The 18,156-nt window shown below is 24.8% G+C and overlaps 1 protein-coding gene across 1 annotated transcript in view; it reads right to left on the bottom strand.

Moving 5' to 3' along the window:
- Wnt2 (Wnt oncogene analog 2) overlaps nt 1-17,569 on the bottom strand; it is a 110,736-nt gene extending 93,167 nt beyond the window's left edge. Inside the window, exon 1 of the mRNA XM_075312792.1 lies at nt 17,169-17,569. Coding sequence (XP_075168907.1) covers nt 17,169-17,224 — 56 coding nt within the window. The 5' untranslated portion in view covers nt 17,225-17,569. The remainder of the gene's footprint in view (nt 1-17,168) is intronic.
- Between the last annotated feature and the right edge of the window lie 587 nt (nt 17,570-18,156).

The raw sequence follows: 18,156 nt of genomic DNA, 5'->3' as shown, positions 1-18,156 counted from the left end.
GGCCCGGCCGAATTTACTGCTTTATATACTTGTTTAATTTTAATATTGATATTTTAATATTATCCTAATTTAGACTAAAATATTTGTTTTGCTCTTAGATTTAAGTTTTTTTGATTTTCTGTTTCATTTAAATCATTAGTCGGATTAAATTTTATACCCTCCACCATAGGATGGGGGTATATTAACTTTGTCATTCCGTTTGTAACACATCGAAATATTGCTCTAAGACCCCATAAAGTATATATATTCTGGGTCGTGGTGAAATTCTGAGTCGATCTGAGCATGTCCGTCCGTCCGTCTGTTGAAATCACGCTAACTTCCGAACGAAACAAGCTATCGACTTGAAACTTGGCACAAGTAGTTGTTATTGATGTAGGTCGGATGGTATTGCAAATGGGCCATATCGGTCCACTTTTACGTTTAGCCTCCATATAAACGGACCCCCAATTTGGCTTGCGATTGCTCTAAGAGAAGCAAATTTCATCCGATCCGGCTGAAATTTGGTGCATGGTGTTAGTATATGGTCTCTAACAACCATGCAAAAATTGGGCCATATCGGTCCACTTTTACGTATTGCCCCCATATAAACGGACCCCCAAATTTGGCTTGCGATTGCTCTAAGTGAAGCAAATTTCATCCGATTCGGTTGAAATTTGTTACATGGTGTTAGTATATGGTCTCTAACAACCATTCAGAAATTGGTCTATATCGGTCCATAATTACATATAGCCTCCATATAAACCGATCCCCCGATTTGGCTTGCGGAGCCTCTAAGAGAAGCAAATTTCATCCGATCCGGCTGAAATTTGGTACATGGCCTTGGTATATGTTCTCTAATGACCATGCAAAAATTGGTCCACATCGGCCCATAATTATATATAGCCCCCATATAAACCGATGCCCAGATTTGACTTCCGGAGCCTCTTAGAGGAGCAAAAGTTATCCGATCCGATTGAAATTTGGTACGTGGTGTTAGTATATTGTCTCTAACAACCATGCCAAAATCGGTCCATATCGATCCATAATTATATATAGCCCCCATATAAGCCGATCCCCAGATTTGACCTCCGGAGCCTCTTAGAGGAGCAAAATTCATCCGATACGGTTGAAATTCGATATGTGGTGTTAGTATATGGTATCCAACAACCATGCAGGAATTGGTCCATATCGGTCCATAATTATATATAGCCCCCATATAAATCGATCCCCAGATTTGGCTTGCGGAGCCTCTAAGAGAAGCAAATTTCATCCGATCCGGTTGAAATTTGGCACGTGGCGTCAGCATATGATATCGGTTCATAATCATGGTTGCCACTCGAGCCAAAAATAATCTATCAAAATTTTATTTCTATAGAAAATCTTGTCAAAATTTTATTTCTATAGAAAATTTCGTTAAAATTTTATTTCTATAGAAAAGTTTGTTAAAATTTTATTTCTGTAGAAAATTTTGTCAAAATTTTATTTCTATAGAAAATTTTGTTAAAATTTTTTTATGTCTATAGAAAATTTTGTCAAACTGAATTATATACGTATTTGATCGATCTTTTTTAATTTAATATAACCACGTATGGACTTACATACAATTTAGGTGTTAGGAGGTTTTAAGACACCTTGCCATCGACAAGCGTTACCGCAACTTAAGTAATTCGATTGTGGATGGCAGTGTTTAGAAGAAGTTTCTACGCAATCCATGGTGGAGGGTACATAAGCTTCGGCCTGGCCGAACTTACGGCCGTACATGCTTGTTGAATTTAATATGTTCTAATTTTTATTTAAAATAAATTACATTTTATTTATTTAATGTAGTTTAGTTCAACTCAATTTTATATCAATTAATTCAGTTTACTTTAATACTTTTATTAATTTATTGCTGCCTTTAATTTTTATAAATAAAAATTGGTACAATCTGAATTAAATTTATAATTTTTAATTTTCTTTTTTTTTTTTTAAAGAAGGTAAAATCCTCCTTAACCCTAAATAATTTTTTAAAACTAGCTTCTTTTTTTTTGAGAGTTGTGTTTACTTTTGTTATTCTATCGCAACCATTACTGTTTTCTCGTTTTTTTTTTACGAATGCTGATATTGCATGATTTGTCTGTTGTTGAATGCGCCCTCTTAAAAGTTTTATTGCATTTTATTTTCCCTAATTTAATTGGACATTTTAATGAGGTTTCCATTTCATCTCCCCTCCAATCGTTGCATTGCGTTACAGTTTTTGCAATGGATGTTGGCGAATGTGTTTCGATCTATACTAAGATAGCTCTGAAATAAAAAAAAACCAAACAAACATAAGAGACATCTTGGAGTTTAGGCGTATTATTCCACCGATAACAATTTACATGAATTTCGATGTTATTAAAAGGGGCTGGCTCATTGACTAAAGGCTACAGCAATAAGCACAAGCCAATTGTTAAGACCATAATCGAACTCTGTATTTACAATATAATGAAGTGAGCAAAAAAAAACGAATGATCATGATTAGACCCCACAAACTCTTAAAATGAAATTATTGATTTCTATTTGAGATTACGCCATGTCGACATTGTCATTTTCCAATCTGATTGTGGAGTAACGAATTAGTCAATTGAGAAGATCATAGCTTATTATTGACATAGACAATGGGGAAATTGGCAATGAATTATTCCATTATGATCATATCCGGTCTTTGATTACATGGTAGGAAAGCAATCGATGAAAGCTACTTCCTTATTTGAAGATGAATCCCACAGCTTGTAATGGAGCTAATTATGATAAAGATTCAGACTGTAAAAAACGACAAAACTTGAAAAATCTAAATTAAATTTGCAACATCTCCCGCCGGCAGAGGTTCTGGCCAGCGTAGCCAAATTTTAGAAAATTTTTGGCAAAGGAAAAGAGAGATGTTTGTACGAATTTATTTCGGCAAAAGCCGGCTATCAATGTAAAACCTTTTTTCGGAGGGTTCAAGTGTGGTTTATTGTTGGGTTTAATGAACTGCCTGAATTTATTCTGATAATTGGTTGATAGTTTTTACTGCAAGTATAGGATGCTGATGAGGAATGTGGTAATTTCGAAACGTGCGTCCATCCAACCATCTTGCAGTCTATAGGGCTTTGTCCAAATAAATTTGACAAACATTCTTTTCCTCTGTTGGTTAAGCTACTCTTGTAGTTTAGTCAACGCAATGGTTTTAAAGCTGAGATCAAAACAACAACAATGATTAAAGAACAAAAACCAAAAATAACAAAACAAAACGGATGAAAGAAATAAAATTTTGACAAAATTTTTTATAGAAATAACATTTTGACAAAATTTTCTATAGAAATAAAATTTTGACAAAATTTTATATAGTACTAACATTTTGACAAAATTGTCTATAGATATAAAATTTTGGCAAAATGTTCTATAGAAATAAAATTTTCAAAAGAATTTCTATAGAAATAAAATTTTGCCAAATTAAACAAAATAAAGTTTTGACAAAATTTTCTATATAAAAAAAATTAACAATATTTTCTATAGAAATAAAATTTTGACAAAATTTTCTATAGATATTAAATTTTGACAAATTTTTCTATAGAAATAAAATTTTGAAAAAAAATGTCTATAGAAACAAAATGTTGACAACATTTTCTATAGAAATAAAACTCTTGACTAAATTGTCTATAGAAATTAAATTTTGGCAAAATTTTTCTTTGAAAATAAATGTTTGCAAAAATTTTCTATAAAAATAAAATTTTGCAAATCTTTTCTATAGCAATAAAATTTTGACAATATTTTCTATAGAAAGAAAATTTAAAAAAAAATTTTCTATAGAAATTCAATTTTGACAAAATTTTCTATAGAAATAAAATTTTGACAAAATTGTCAAATTTTTAACAATTTTTCTATAAGAATAACTAGTTTAACAAATTTTTTTATAGAAATAAAATTTTGAAAAAAAAAATCTATAGAAATAAAATTTTGACAAAATTTTCTATATAAAAAAATTAACAATATTGTCTATAGAAATAAAATTTCGACAAAATTTTCTATAGATATTAAATTTTGACAAATTTTCATATAGAAATAAAATTTAAAAAAAAAATTTCTATAAAAACAAAATGTTGACAACATTTTCTATAGAAATAAAACTCTTGACAAAATTGTCTATAGAAATAAAATTTTGGCAAAATTGACAGAAATAAAATTTTGACAAAATTTTCTATAGAAATAAAATTTTGCAAATCTTTTCTATAGAAATAAAATTTTGACAATATTTTATATAGAAATAAAATTTAAAAAAAAAATCTATAGAAATTCAATTTTGACAAAATTTTCCGTAGAAATAAAAATTTGATAAAAATTTCTATAGAAATAAAATTTTAACAAAATTTTCTATAGAAATAAAATTTTAACAAAATTTTCTATAGAAATAAAATTTTGACAAAATTGTCTATAAAAATAAAATTTTGACAAAATTTTCTATAGAAATACAATATTGACAATATTTTCTATAGAAATAAAATTTTGACAAAATATTCTATAGAAATAAAATTTGGACAATATTTTCTATAGAAATAAAATTTAAAAAAAAAATTCTATAGAAGTAAAAATTTGAAAAAATTTTCTATAAAAATAAAATTTTAACAAAATTTTCTATAGAAATAAAATTTTAACAAAATTTTCTATAGAAATAAAATTTTGACAAAATTGTCTATAGAAATAAAATTTTGACAAAATTTTCTATAGAAATACAATATTGACAATATTTTCTATAGAAATAAAATTTTGACAAAATTTTCTATAGAAATAAAATTTTGACAATATTTTCTATAGAAATAAAATTAAAAAAAAAAAGAATTCTATAGAAGTAAAAATTTGAAAAAAATTTTCTATAAAAATAAAATTTTAACAAAATTTTCTATAGAAATAAAATTTTAACAAATTTTTATATAGAAATAAAATTTTGACAAAATTGTCTATAGAAATAAAATTTTGACAAAATTTTCTATAGAAATACAATATTGACAATATTTTCTATAGAAATAAAATTTTGAAAATATTTTCTATAGAAAAAAATTTTAAAAAAATTTTCTATTGAAATTCAGTTTTGACAAAATTTCCTATAGAAATAAAAATTTGAAAAAAATGTTCTATAGAAATAACATTTTAACAAAATTTTCTATAGAAATAAAATTTTAACAAAATTTTCTCTAGAAATAAAATTTTGACAAAATTTTCTCTAGAAATAAAATTTTGACAAATTTGTCTATAGAAATAAAATATTGACAAGATTTTCTATAGAAATGAAATTTTGAAACAATTGTCTATAGAAATAAAATTTGGACAAAATTGTCTATAGAAATAAAATTTTGATAAAATTTAAAGTTTGACAAAATTTTCTATATTAAAAAATTTTTAACGATATTTTCTATAGAAATAAAAATTTGACAAAATTTTCTATAGAAATAAAATTTTGACAAAATTTTCTATAGAAATAAAATATTTTCTAAAGAAATAAAATTTTGACAAAATTGTCTAAGAAATAAAATTTTGACAAATTTTTCTATATAAAAAACTTTTAACAATATTTTCTATAGGAATAAAATCATGACAAAATGTTCTATAGGAATAACATTTTGACAAAATTGTCTATAGAAATAAAATTTTGACCAAATTTTTTTTGAAATAAATGTTTGCAAAAATTTTCTATAAAAATAAAATTTTGACAATAATTTCTAAAGAAATACAATTTTGACAAAATTTTCTATAGAAATAAAATTTTGACAAAATTTTCTATAGAAATAAAATTTTGACAATATTTTCTATAGGAATAAAATTTTGACAAAATTTTCTATAGAAATAAAATTTCGACAAAATTTCTATAGAAATAAAATTTTGACAAAATTTTCTATAGAAATAAGATTATGACAAAATTGTCTACAGAAATAAAATTTGGCAGAATTTTTTAAATTTTGACAAAATTTTCTATAGAAATTAAATTTTGACAAAATTTTCTATAGAAATAAAAATTTGCAAAATAAAATTATTTTTTTGTTTGCTAGTTTTTTTGGTAAAATTTTCTGCAAATTTTGGTAAATTATTTTTGGCTCGAGTGACAACCGTTTATGTAGTCTCAGAAGGATTAGAATCACTCTGCATAGCATTCAAATGCTCTTTGAATCATGGACAGATATTTTATTTGTTGTTATCACAAATCTCTGAGTGGAGTGAATATTTTTGTATTTTTCTCTAGGCATATACGAAAGTTTTTTTTTCGGTATTAAGAGATGTAATATAGTTTTATTTGGCCTGTTTCGGCTTTTTATATTACGTTGTTGAATAAAATAAATACATGTAATATTTTGAAGAAAAAAAATCTCCCACGCGTTATAAATGCCATGACCATACCATACTAACCCCATTTTATTGACATATATAACGCCATAATTTTCAATCTACTAAAAAAGGATAAAAACAAATGAATTGTATATAGCAAGCAAATGTCAATGTAAACATATCAATGTCACTGTGACAAAGTGGCACATTATATAAATTAGCAACTGTAATTTATTTATCTGTCATGTGATCTATTGATCTTTCTGCAATCTATCCATCTATCTATCTGTCCTTCTATCCATCTGAATGTCTATTGGTAATCTATCTATCCATCTAGCAAATCTATCAACCAATTTATCCACACTGGCTATTTGTTGCCACATGCAACTGTCATGTCCAATAGATTTGATTTTTTATTTTATTTTCTTGCTATATAAGCCATGCCTTTGCAATGGCGTACCAGATGGACAGACATACAGACGGATATAAGTCATGGCTCACGCGTTAGATGTCTTAATAAAAAAAAAAACACTGCATATAGTCATGATAGATAGATGGACAGACGGACGGACGGACATATGGTAGCTAGGCAGGCCATTGGGAAACAGATTGCAACAGCTTACAAATAACACATGTATTCTCCCGTGTTAATAATATTAATTAATATCATTTCAATTGTTAATAAGCTTCAAGAGTTTTCCAACGCCCAAACAGGCTGGTCAATATATGAATAATTGGACTCCACAATTAAGGCGGTACCAAACAGGGATGACATGATCAATAAGCTGGATTTTGGTATATAGAATTTCAAGACAGGACGGAATGTCATAAATGGTCTTACGCAGTTAGGGAGAGGCACTACACTAAGGATACATTTAGTATGCAATTCAAGACTAAATTTAAGTTTATCATACTTGATACTAGAACACAAATCTTAATTTATTAGGGTTTCCGTCTTTTATACACTTGTAACGGCACATATATGGAAAATTTTTGTATATATTATTAATGAAATAAAAACTTTCAAAAGCACGTATCATTCGAAATAAAAACTCAACTTCAAGTACGACTAATACCATGGTTCTAGTAGAAAGCATCCTTCAAAAAAGGGGTTTGAAAAATGCATTTTACTTTTGGATGATACAAAACAGGTTCGTTTCATCGTTTTAATTTAGATAATTTTTGGTAACTGGGGGGCAAACAAAATTATCGAAATTAAAACGATAAAACGAACATGTTTTGAATGAAGTAAAAAATGAATAAATAGCTGGGTCAAATTTAATGTTCATAAATAAACCCCGATATATGGGCATTTAAGTTGACTTTAGTTGATTGGTAGAATTCTTAATGTTTTGGTAGAATTTACTACATTTCCCTCTCCAACTAAAAGGTATTTCACAAATTTGCAATAGAAATAAAATTTTTGGCCAAATTTTCTATAGAAATAAAATTTTGACAAAATTTTCTATGAAAACAAAACTTTTGTATAGAACTAAATTTTGACAGAACTTTCTATAGACATAGAATTTTGACAAAATTTTCTATAGAAATGAAATGTTGACGAAAATTTCTATAAAAATAAAATGTTGACAACATTTTCGATAGAAATAAAATATTGACAAAGTTTTCTATAGACAAAATTTTAACAAAATTTTTTATAGCAATAAAATTTTGACAAAATTTTCTATAGAAATAAAATTTTGATTCAATTTTTTATAGAAATAACATTTTCTACAGAAATACAAATTTTACAATATTTTCTAGAGAAATACAATTTTGACAAAATTTTGGCACAAAAGAACTAAAATTTTTACAATCTTTTGTATAGATATAAAATTTTGACAAAATTTTCCACAGAAATAAAATTTTGTACACAATAGGTCTAACATTTTCTATAAAGATAAATTTTTGACAAATTTTTCTAGAGAAATGGGATTGTGACAAAATTTTATATAGGACTAAAATTTTAACAAAATTTTCTATAGCTATAAAATTTTAATAAAATTTTCTATAGAAATAGAATTTTTACAAAATTTTCTATAGAAATAGAATTTTTACAAAATTTTCTATAGAACTAGAATATTGACAAATTTTTCTATAAAACTAAAATTTTGACAAAATTTTCTATAGAAATACAAATTTTACAAAATTTTCTATATATATAAAATTTTGACGAAATTTTCTACAAAACTAAAATTTTGAGAAAATTTTCTATGGAAATAAAATTTTAACAAAATTTTCTATAGAAATAAAAGTTTGAAAAATATTTCTAAGAAATAAAGCTTTGACTAAATTTTTTAGAGAAATAAAATTTTGATAAAATTTTCTATAGAAATAAAATTTTGAAAAAAATTTCTAGAGAAATATGATTGTGACAAAATTTTCTATAGAACTAAAATTTTGACAAAACTTTATATAGGACTAAAATTTTAACAAAATTTTCTATTGCTATAAAATTTTAACAAACATTTTCTATAGCTATAAAATTTTAACAAAAATTTTCTATAGCTATAAAATTTTAACAAAATTTTCTATAGAAATACAATTTTTACAAAATTTTCTATAGAAATAGAAATTTGACAAAATTTTCTATAGAAATAGAATTTTGACAAAATTTTCTATAAAACTAAAATTTTGACAAAATTTTATATGGGACTGAAATTTTAACAAACTTTTCTATAGCAATAAAATGTTGACAAAATTTTCTATAGGAATAAAGTTTTTACCAAATTTTCGATAGAAATAGGATTTTTACAAAATTTTCTATAGAAATAGAATTTTGACAAAATTTTCCAAAGAAATAAAATTTTGACAAAATTTTGTACACAATAGAATTTTGACAAAATTTTCCAAAGAAATAAAATTTTGACAAAATTTTATACACAATAGTTCTAAAATTTTCTATAGAGATACATTTTTCACAAAATTTTCTAGAGAAATAGGATTGTGACAAAATTTTATATAGGACAAAAATTTTAACAAAATTTTCTTTAGCTATAACATTTTAACAAAATTTTCTATATAAATAGAATTTTGACAAAATTTTCTACAGAAATAGTATTTTGACAAAATTTTCTATAGAAATAAAATTTTGACAAAATTTTCTATACAACTAACATTTTGACAAAATTTTCCATAGAAATAAAATTTTGACGAAATTTTCTATAAAACTAAAATTTTGACAAAATTTTCTATAGAAATAAAAGTTTGACAAATATTTCTGAGAAATAAGCTTTGACAAAATTTTTTATAGAAATACAATTTTGATAAAATGTTCCATAGAAATAAAAGTTTGACAAAATTTTTTATAGAAATAAAATTTTTGGTGGTGTTTTTTTGACAAAATTTTCTAGAGAAATAGGATTTTTACAAAATTTTCTATAGAAATAGAATTTTGACAAAATTTTCTATAGAAATAAAATTTTGACGAAATTTTCTATAAAACTAAAATTTTGACAAAATTTTCTATGGAAATAAAATTTTAACAAAATCTTCTATAAAAATAAAAGTTTGAAAAATATTTCTAAGAAATAAAGCTTTGACAAACTTTTTTAGAGAAATAAAATTTGGCAACATTTTCTATAGAAATAAAATTTTTACAAAATTTTCTATAGAAATATGATTTTTACAAAATTTTCTATAGAAATAGGATTTTGACAAAATTTTCTATAGAAATAATATTTTGACGAAATTTTCTATAAAACTAAAATTTTCTATGGAAATAAAATTTTAACAAAATTTTCTATAGAAATAAAAGTTTGAAAAATATTTCTAAGAAATACAGCTTTGACAAATTTTTTTAGAGAAATAAAATTTTGAAAAAATTTTTTATAGAAATAAAATTTTGAAAAAAATTTTCTATAGAAATAAAATTTTGAAAACATTTTCTAGACTAATAGGATTGTGACAAAATTTTCTGTAGAACTAAAATTTTGACAAAATTTTACATAGGACTAAAATTTTAACAAATTTTTATATAGGACTAAAATTTTAACAAAATTTTCTATAGCTATAAAATTTTAACCAAATTTTCTATAGATATAAAATTTTGACAAAATTTTCGATAGAAATAAAATTTTAACAACATTTTCTATAGGAATAGAAATTTGACAAAATTTTCTATAGAAATAGAATTTTTACAAAATTTTCTATAAAACTAAAATGTTGACAAAATTTTATATGGGACTAAAATTTTAACAAAATTTTCTATAGCTATAAAAATTTACCCAAATTTTCTATAGCTATAAAATTTGGCAACATTTTCTACAGGAATAAAATTTTTACAAAATTTTCTATAGAAATATGACTTTTACAAAATTTTCTAGAAAAATAGGATTTTGACAAAATTTTCTTTAGAAATACAATTTTTGACGAAATTGTCTATAGAAATAAAATGTTTACAAAATTTTCTATGGGTATAGAAATTTGACAAAATTTTCTATGGAAATAGAATTTTGATAAAATTTTCTTTAGAAATAAAATTTTTACAATATTTTCTATAGGAATAACAATTTGACAAAATTTTCTATAGGAATAGTATTTTGACAAAATTTTCTATAGAAATAACTTTTTAACGAAATTTTCTATAAAACTGAAATTTTGACAAAATTTTATATAGAAATAAAATGTTGACAATATTTTCTATAGAAATAAAATTTTGCAAAATAAAAGTTTTTTGTATTGTAGTTTTACCGTCTCTCTGAACGTAACAAAATTTCTATAATTTTTTTTTACAAAACTTTCTATAGAACTAAAATTTTTCCAAGATTTTCTAAAGAAAAAAAATTTTGACAAGATTTACTATAGAAATAAAATTTTGATAAAGCTTTCCATAGAAATAAACTTTTGACAAAATTTTCTAAAGAAATAAAATTTTTCACAATTTTCTGTAGAAATAAAATTTTGCAAAATAAGATTTGTTTGTATAGTAGTTTTGCCATCTTTCTGAACGTACGGTACAATTCCTTCCATAAAACATCATTAATCGTTTCTAAATAGTACAGTCCATTCACGGTAATTTGCATTATCTCCAATTAGACAAATTTGCTCTATATCTACGTCCTTCAATAAAATTTTCAGAATTTCATTAGCTACCACTTTTAAGAAAACTTCATTAAGTACATGATTTTGTCATCAGCCTTTGATTCTCCATTCTCCATTTCAAAATCACCATAATCTAAAGTGGCATAAAAACCAAAAAGCTTAGATTTTCCTAAACTCTCAAACACGAAATCTATAAAAACGCGATGTGAGAAACCTAAAGCAAGCTAAAATCGAAAGCGATTTATATCATGGAATCGTTAATTGATCTGTCACCACTCGATGACAGATTCATTGAAAAATTCAATTAATCAGTCATCAAATGGCGAATGAGTTAGTGAGTGAGTGAGTGACCATGCCCGAGTTTGCATACAAACCAACTCCCTCTCACTGCAGCTACTTCTGCCCCTCGCCACGTAGAGAGTCTATGACAAATTGTATTTGGGATATCATTTCGACACTATACTCTCTCAATTCCGATCTAGCCAATCTTGTTGGCATTATCATATTTCTTAATGTCAATGCCAAGTTCAGGCATTGACTGAATAAAGGCTTACACCAACCGCACCACACCACACTCAAAAGTTGGTCTCAATTGAAGTCTGATAAATTTGTGTCATTTGTCACCATTGGTTGTGATAACAAATGTAAATTATGATTGTTCCATGTCAATATTTAATATAATAACTGTCCCAGTAGTGGCGGCAGTAGTAGTGCAAATTGTTTATTTAAATACAAATGCAGTAAAACTCGAAAGCAACCACCCAGCGAGTAATATGGCCAACCAGCTTGGTTTTCTAATTGTCATTATGTGTCAGAAGAACCATTATTACATTGCGGCATATTGTGCAAAGCTACTGAACCGATTTACTTGAAATGTTCACGGAATGTACCCTCAACAAAAGTGTACTTAGATTATAAGGTCTTCTCCTTCCCTTGGAAGCGTTGATATAGACTTCGAGTCAAAAATGCAGCTTCTTCACAATAAAGGCATTCTCAATGAAGTTATCTAGATTTAATTGTACACTCTATAATTAAAAATTAGAATACATATCTCAGTTGTGGAAATTTAATTCTCTGTTTGCGATATATTAACAAAGCTATTCATGAACATATAAATTATTAAAATAACAAATACTTCAAAGTAAAAAAAAAATATTATTTCAAACAAAAAAAAAACTTTATACTAAAAATGAAAAGTCAACAAACAATGCCTTAGCCAATATTAGAGCAGTTTTTATTGTTAATCCAAAAATTCATTATCTCTGTTAATTTTAAGATAATTTCTTTAAACTAAAACTGTTTTTCTTTACTTCAAGAAAAATCTTTACTTCAAAGACATGCGACAATAACTTATTGTAGAAATTTTGAGCTGCTAGCTACCAACATGATATCCGCAAACTGCTTAACTATAGCTACACTCAGTCCTCCAAGCCGTGTCACAAAGCGGTCTCCGCGGCATTCAATTGACATGTCAACCACCCTTTAGGCTGACATGTAATATAATAATGTAAAGCGCCATATTTTTAATTTTTTTCTTACTTTTACTGCTCAAATTTTGGAAATAGCATCACAATTTACAATCAACCTTGCTCCTTCAAACGCTGCACGAAAGTGGCTCTTATTCTCCGTGAAACGCTGTCCTGAGATGATCGGCACTTTTGGAGCCAAAGTGCAAGGGATTGAGAACACGGTTGCCACAGTTGGTAGAATTCTACCAAAAATGGTAAATTTTTTATTGTTTGGTGGAATTTTTGATGTTTTGGTAGAATCTCCAACTAAGAACTACTTGAATTTTCTACAGAAATAAAATTTTGGCAAAATTTTCTATGGAAATAAAATTTTGACAAAATTTTCTATGGAAAAAAAATTTTGACACAATTTTCTATGGACAAAAAAATGTTGACACAATTTTCAATAGAAATAAATTTTTGATAAAATTTTCTGTAGAAATAAAATATTGTAACAATTTTCCATAGAAATAAAATTTTGATAAAATTTTCTACAGAAATAAAATTTTGATAAAATTTTCTATAGAAATAAAATTTTGACAAAATTTTCTATAGAAATAAAATTTTATCAAAATTTTCTATAGAAATAAAATTTTGTCAAATTTTCTATAGATTTAAAATTCTGATTTCAAATTTGACAAAATTTTTTATGGAAATATCTTTTTGACAAAATTTTCTTCAGAAATTAAATTTTGACAAAATATTTTATGGAAATAACTTTTTGTTGTTTGGTGGAATTCTTGATGTTTTGGTAGAATCTCCACTAAGAGGTACTTCAATTTTCTGCAGAAATAAAATTTTGACAAAATTTTCTATGGAAATAAAATTTTGACAAAATTTTCTATGGAAATAAAATTTTGACAAAATTTTCTATGGAAAAAACTTTTGACACAATTTTCTATGGAAAAAAAATGTTGACACAATTTTCTATGGAAAAAAATTTTTGACAAAATTTTCAATAGAAATAAAATTTTGATAAAATTTTTTGTAGAAATAAAATATTGTAACCATTTTCCATAGAAATAAAATTTTGATAAAATTTTCTACAGAAATAAAATTTTGACAAATTTTTACAAAATTTTCTATAGAAATAAAATTTTTACAAAATTTTCTATAGAAAATTCAGACAAAATTTTTTATAGAAATAAAATTTTGGCAAAATTTTCAATGGACGTAAAATTTTGACAAAATTTTCTATAGGCAAAAATTTTGACAAAATTTTCTATAGAAATAAAATTCTGACAAAATTTTTTATAGAAATAAAATGCTGACAAAATTTTCTATAGAATTAAAATTTTGACAAAATTTTTTATGGAAATATTTTTTGACAAAATTTTTTTCAGAAATTAAATTTTGACAAAATTTTCTATAGAAATAAAATGTTGACAAAATTTTCAAAAGATTAAAAATTGTGGCAAAATTTTCTATAAAACCAAAATTTTGACAAAATTTTTTATAGAAATAAAATGTTGACAAAATTTTCTATAGAATTAAAATATTGACAAAATTTTTTATAGAAATAAAATGTTGACATAATTTTCAATAAAAATAAAATTTTTACAAAATTTTCTATAGAAATAAAATTTTGACAAAGTTTTCAAAAGATTAAAAATTGTGGCAAAATTTTCTATAGAACCAAAATTTTGACAAAATTTTTTATAGAAATAAAATTTTGACAAAATTTTCTATAGAATTAAAATATTAACAAATTTTTTTATAGAAATAAAATGTTGACATAATTTCCAATAAAAATAAAATTTTTACAAAATTTTCTATAGAAATAAAATGTTGACAAAATTTTCAAAAGATTAAAAATTGTGGCAAAATTTTCTTTAAAACCGACATTTTGACAAAATTTTTATAGAAATAAAATTTTGGCAAATTTTTCAATATACGTAAAATTTTCTATGAGAAAAATTTTTGAAAAAATAAATTCTGTAGGAATAAAATGCTGACAAAATTTTTTATAGATTTAAAATGTTGACAAAATTTTCAATAGAAATAACATATTGCAAAAATTTTCTACAGAAATAAAATTCGAACAAATTTTTCTATAAAAATAAAACTTTTACAAAATTTTCTATAGAAATAAAATCTAATTATACAATTATTTTTCGAGCTTTATGGACAGATATAGATTAAGGAACATGGTTAATAGAGCCATTGAAAAGAAAACGCCAGATACCAATCTATACACGCCTGGACTGTACATGTTTCGGTTCGGGCGAATGAACCTTTCCACAGCCTTTAGTATAGATCTGGCTGGGAGAGATAACTCAATTTTGGGCCCTTTATGCTAACTCCTTATGGAGAAAACATTTGGGAAATTTCCTCTTATAAATTGAATCATCTTTTCTCCCACTGTACATCATCTTTTCATATAACTTACAAGTCCCTTAATCTTATTTTTATTTCGTTTTGTTACATAGTAATGCAACAACACGAAATTTATTTTTAGAAAGCTAATTTGTTAGAATTCACCTAAGTGGTGAACAGTCGAACAATGCTTATTGTTTCTACAGTCAACTACAACATATGACAATTAACAGAAACTGGTTTCCAGGATACAACAACAATTATAACGCGTACATTAGTCGTGTTTTTCTTAGTTTTACGACGGGCTCATCGTTGCTTATTATATTACATGTTAGCCTGATACCGAAACAGGCAATTGACGTCCAAATGCATTATATCTAATTATACAATTATTTTTCGAGCTTTATGGACAGATATAGATTAAGGAACATGGTTGTTTTGGACGTCAATTGCCTGTTTCGGTATCAGGCTAACATGTAATATAATAGAAATAAAATTTTTACAAAATTTTCTATAGAAATAAAATTTTAACAGAATTTTCTATAAAAATAAAATTTTGTCAAAATTTTCTATGAAAATAAAATTTTAACAAATTTTTCTATGGAAATAAAATTTTGACAAAATTTTCTATAAAACTAAAATTTTGACAAGATTTTCAATTGAAATCTAAAAAAAATTAAATCTGAAAATCTGTATTTTTATATGAAAAATTTAAAAAATCTAAAATGCCATTAAAATCCTGCACTCACAAAAAGTTTACATGGATCCAAATATTTTGACTTTCGCTTAAGGATTTTGGTATTGATTCCAAGCCAAAGATGCGGCTTCTTAAAATAAAGAAATTTTTTGGCGACCTATCTGGCTTTAAATCTATGACCAATAAAATTAAAATTAGGACACAAATCTCATTTATCAAATTTTCATTCTCTTTTCAAGGTTTATTAACAAAGTTACTCTCGTACAAATAAATGTCATTTTAAAAATCCAAATTATAACGGATACTTCAAAGTAAAAAATGTTTTCTTAATTAAAAAAAAAAAAACTTTAAAAAAAGACGCTTAATCCTCAAAATAATTATTAGCCTATATTTGAAGCATTTTTATCTTAAATCTAAAGTTTCAATATTTCACTTAGTTTAAGGACAATGTCTTTAAATCAAAAATATGTTTCTTTACTTTAAAGAATATAAGCCTTAGTTCAAATACACGCGGCTTTAACGGAGAGACGCAAATTTACGAAATTTGTATTCTAAATTTAAAGGAAACTATTGTTGAAGCAAAGATTATAAACTTTATTTTAATTAAAATTTCATTATTTTAAAGAAAATTGTCCTTAATATATTCTAAATTTCGCATCCTAAAATTTTGGTTGCGTAATCTTTCATATCACATAAATATTTTTTTTTTTCAGTGCAGATTACTTATATACATATTGTAACATATAGTATATATCAGAGTAAAAAAGTATTTTCTTAATTTCAAAAAAAAAAAAGTACTGCAACTTTTAACAAAGGATGTAAAATCCTCAAAATAAGTCTTAGCTTATATTTGAAGCTTTTTTTTCTTTAATCAAAAAATTCAATATATCAGATTTAGGTTTTTTTTTAAACCAAAAATGTTTTTCATTAGATTAAGGAAAATGCGCCTTACTTCAATGACATGTGACTTTAACGGAGGGATGCAAAATTTATTTAATAAAAAAAATAATAGTAAAATTAATGAACCTTCTTTAAATTAACATTTATTTATTCTAATGTTGTCAATGTTGTCTAAATTGTCGGTCCCAAATTTTTTATTGCACAATTCTTCATATTATCAATATTTTTCATCTTGGAAAGATTAACATTTATTATAGAAAACTCGTAATAATTAAAACACATCTTTGATTTGTGGATTTAAAAAAAAAAATGAAAATTTTTACAGTAGTTAAAGTTTGAAAATTTTTATAGTAGTTAAATAAATAATTAAATATATAAATACATAATTAAAAATAAATTATATTCACCTTATTTTCATTATCCAAAGTAAAAATATCAAGAGTTTATTACGTTTATGCCACATTTCTTGTTTATGTTGGGGCAATTTAATGCAGTTACGGCAACTTCTTCGCTTCCTGGTAATAATTTCGTTGGCAATGCTGATGATGTGGATACAATTGATGATGGTCGTGATGGTGATGACATAAAATTTAATCGAATTCTCATATTATGCAGCAACAAAAAAAAACAAACCAAAGGCACTTTACAATATTTCTTCACAATTCAAATAAACAATAAACGATTGTTATGCATGATTTTTATTTCACACTTCATATCAATTAGAAATTATTCTCAGAAATTGAGTTATCATCATCATATTTCATTTGATTTTAATTTTCAAAAGACAAAATGTGCTTTTATTTTTTGTATAAACATAATATCATAATTTTTTAACACTTTTTTTGGAAGACACGTTTGGGTTTTATGGATTTTTTTTTTTTTATTTTGAATTTTTTATTTTAATTAATTCATGTCATAGGTAATAATTTAACACTTCTTTTGTGATCATAGTTATGCCACATTTCTAGTTTTTTTTTTTTAATTTTTGAAATATTTTGGAATTTATTGGCTAGATCAAAGGTGTTCATGCATTAGATGAGCCGTTACTCCAAAAAAAAAAAAAAACAAAAACACTATCCAAATCTTGATTAACACATACGATTTCAATATATATATTTTTTTTGTAAATATTTTTGCTGTTGTGTTTTTTTTCTGCTCCTCCGTGGTTGGTTGCTGTTGAATAAATTTTCTCATTAGTCTTCAAGCTTTGCTTGACTGTAAATCTTTTTCACACATTGTTTAAACAATTTAAGGCCTGTCGCAGTTTTTTTTTGTGGTTCGCTTTGGTTTGAGTTTAGTGTTCTCTACTTCTCACTTTGTCATGGTTTAGTGAATTAAGATGTTATGGAAATTATAAGCTCCCCACCCTTGGTCAAAGATCCCATCCGAAGATCC

This window comes from Haematobia irritans, chromosome 5, assembly GCF_050003625.1.
Source record: "Haematobia irritans isolate KBUSLIRL chromosome 5, ASM5000362v1, whole genome shotgun sequence".
Lineage (NCBI taxonomy): Eukaryota > Metazoa > Arthropoda > Insecta > Diptera > Muscidae > Haematobia > Haematobia irritans.
This window is presented reverse-complemented; position numbering and strand designations above follow the sequence as displayed.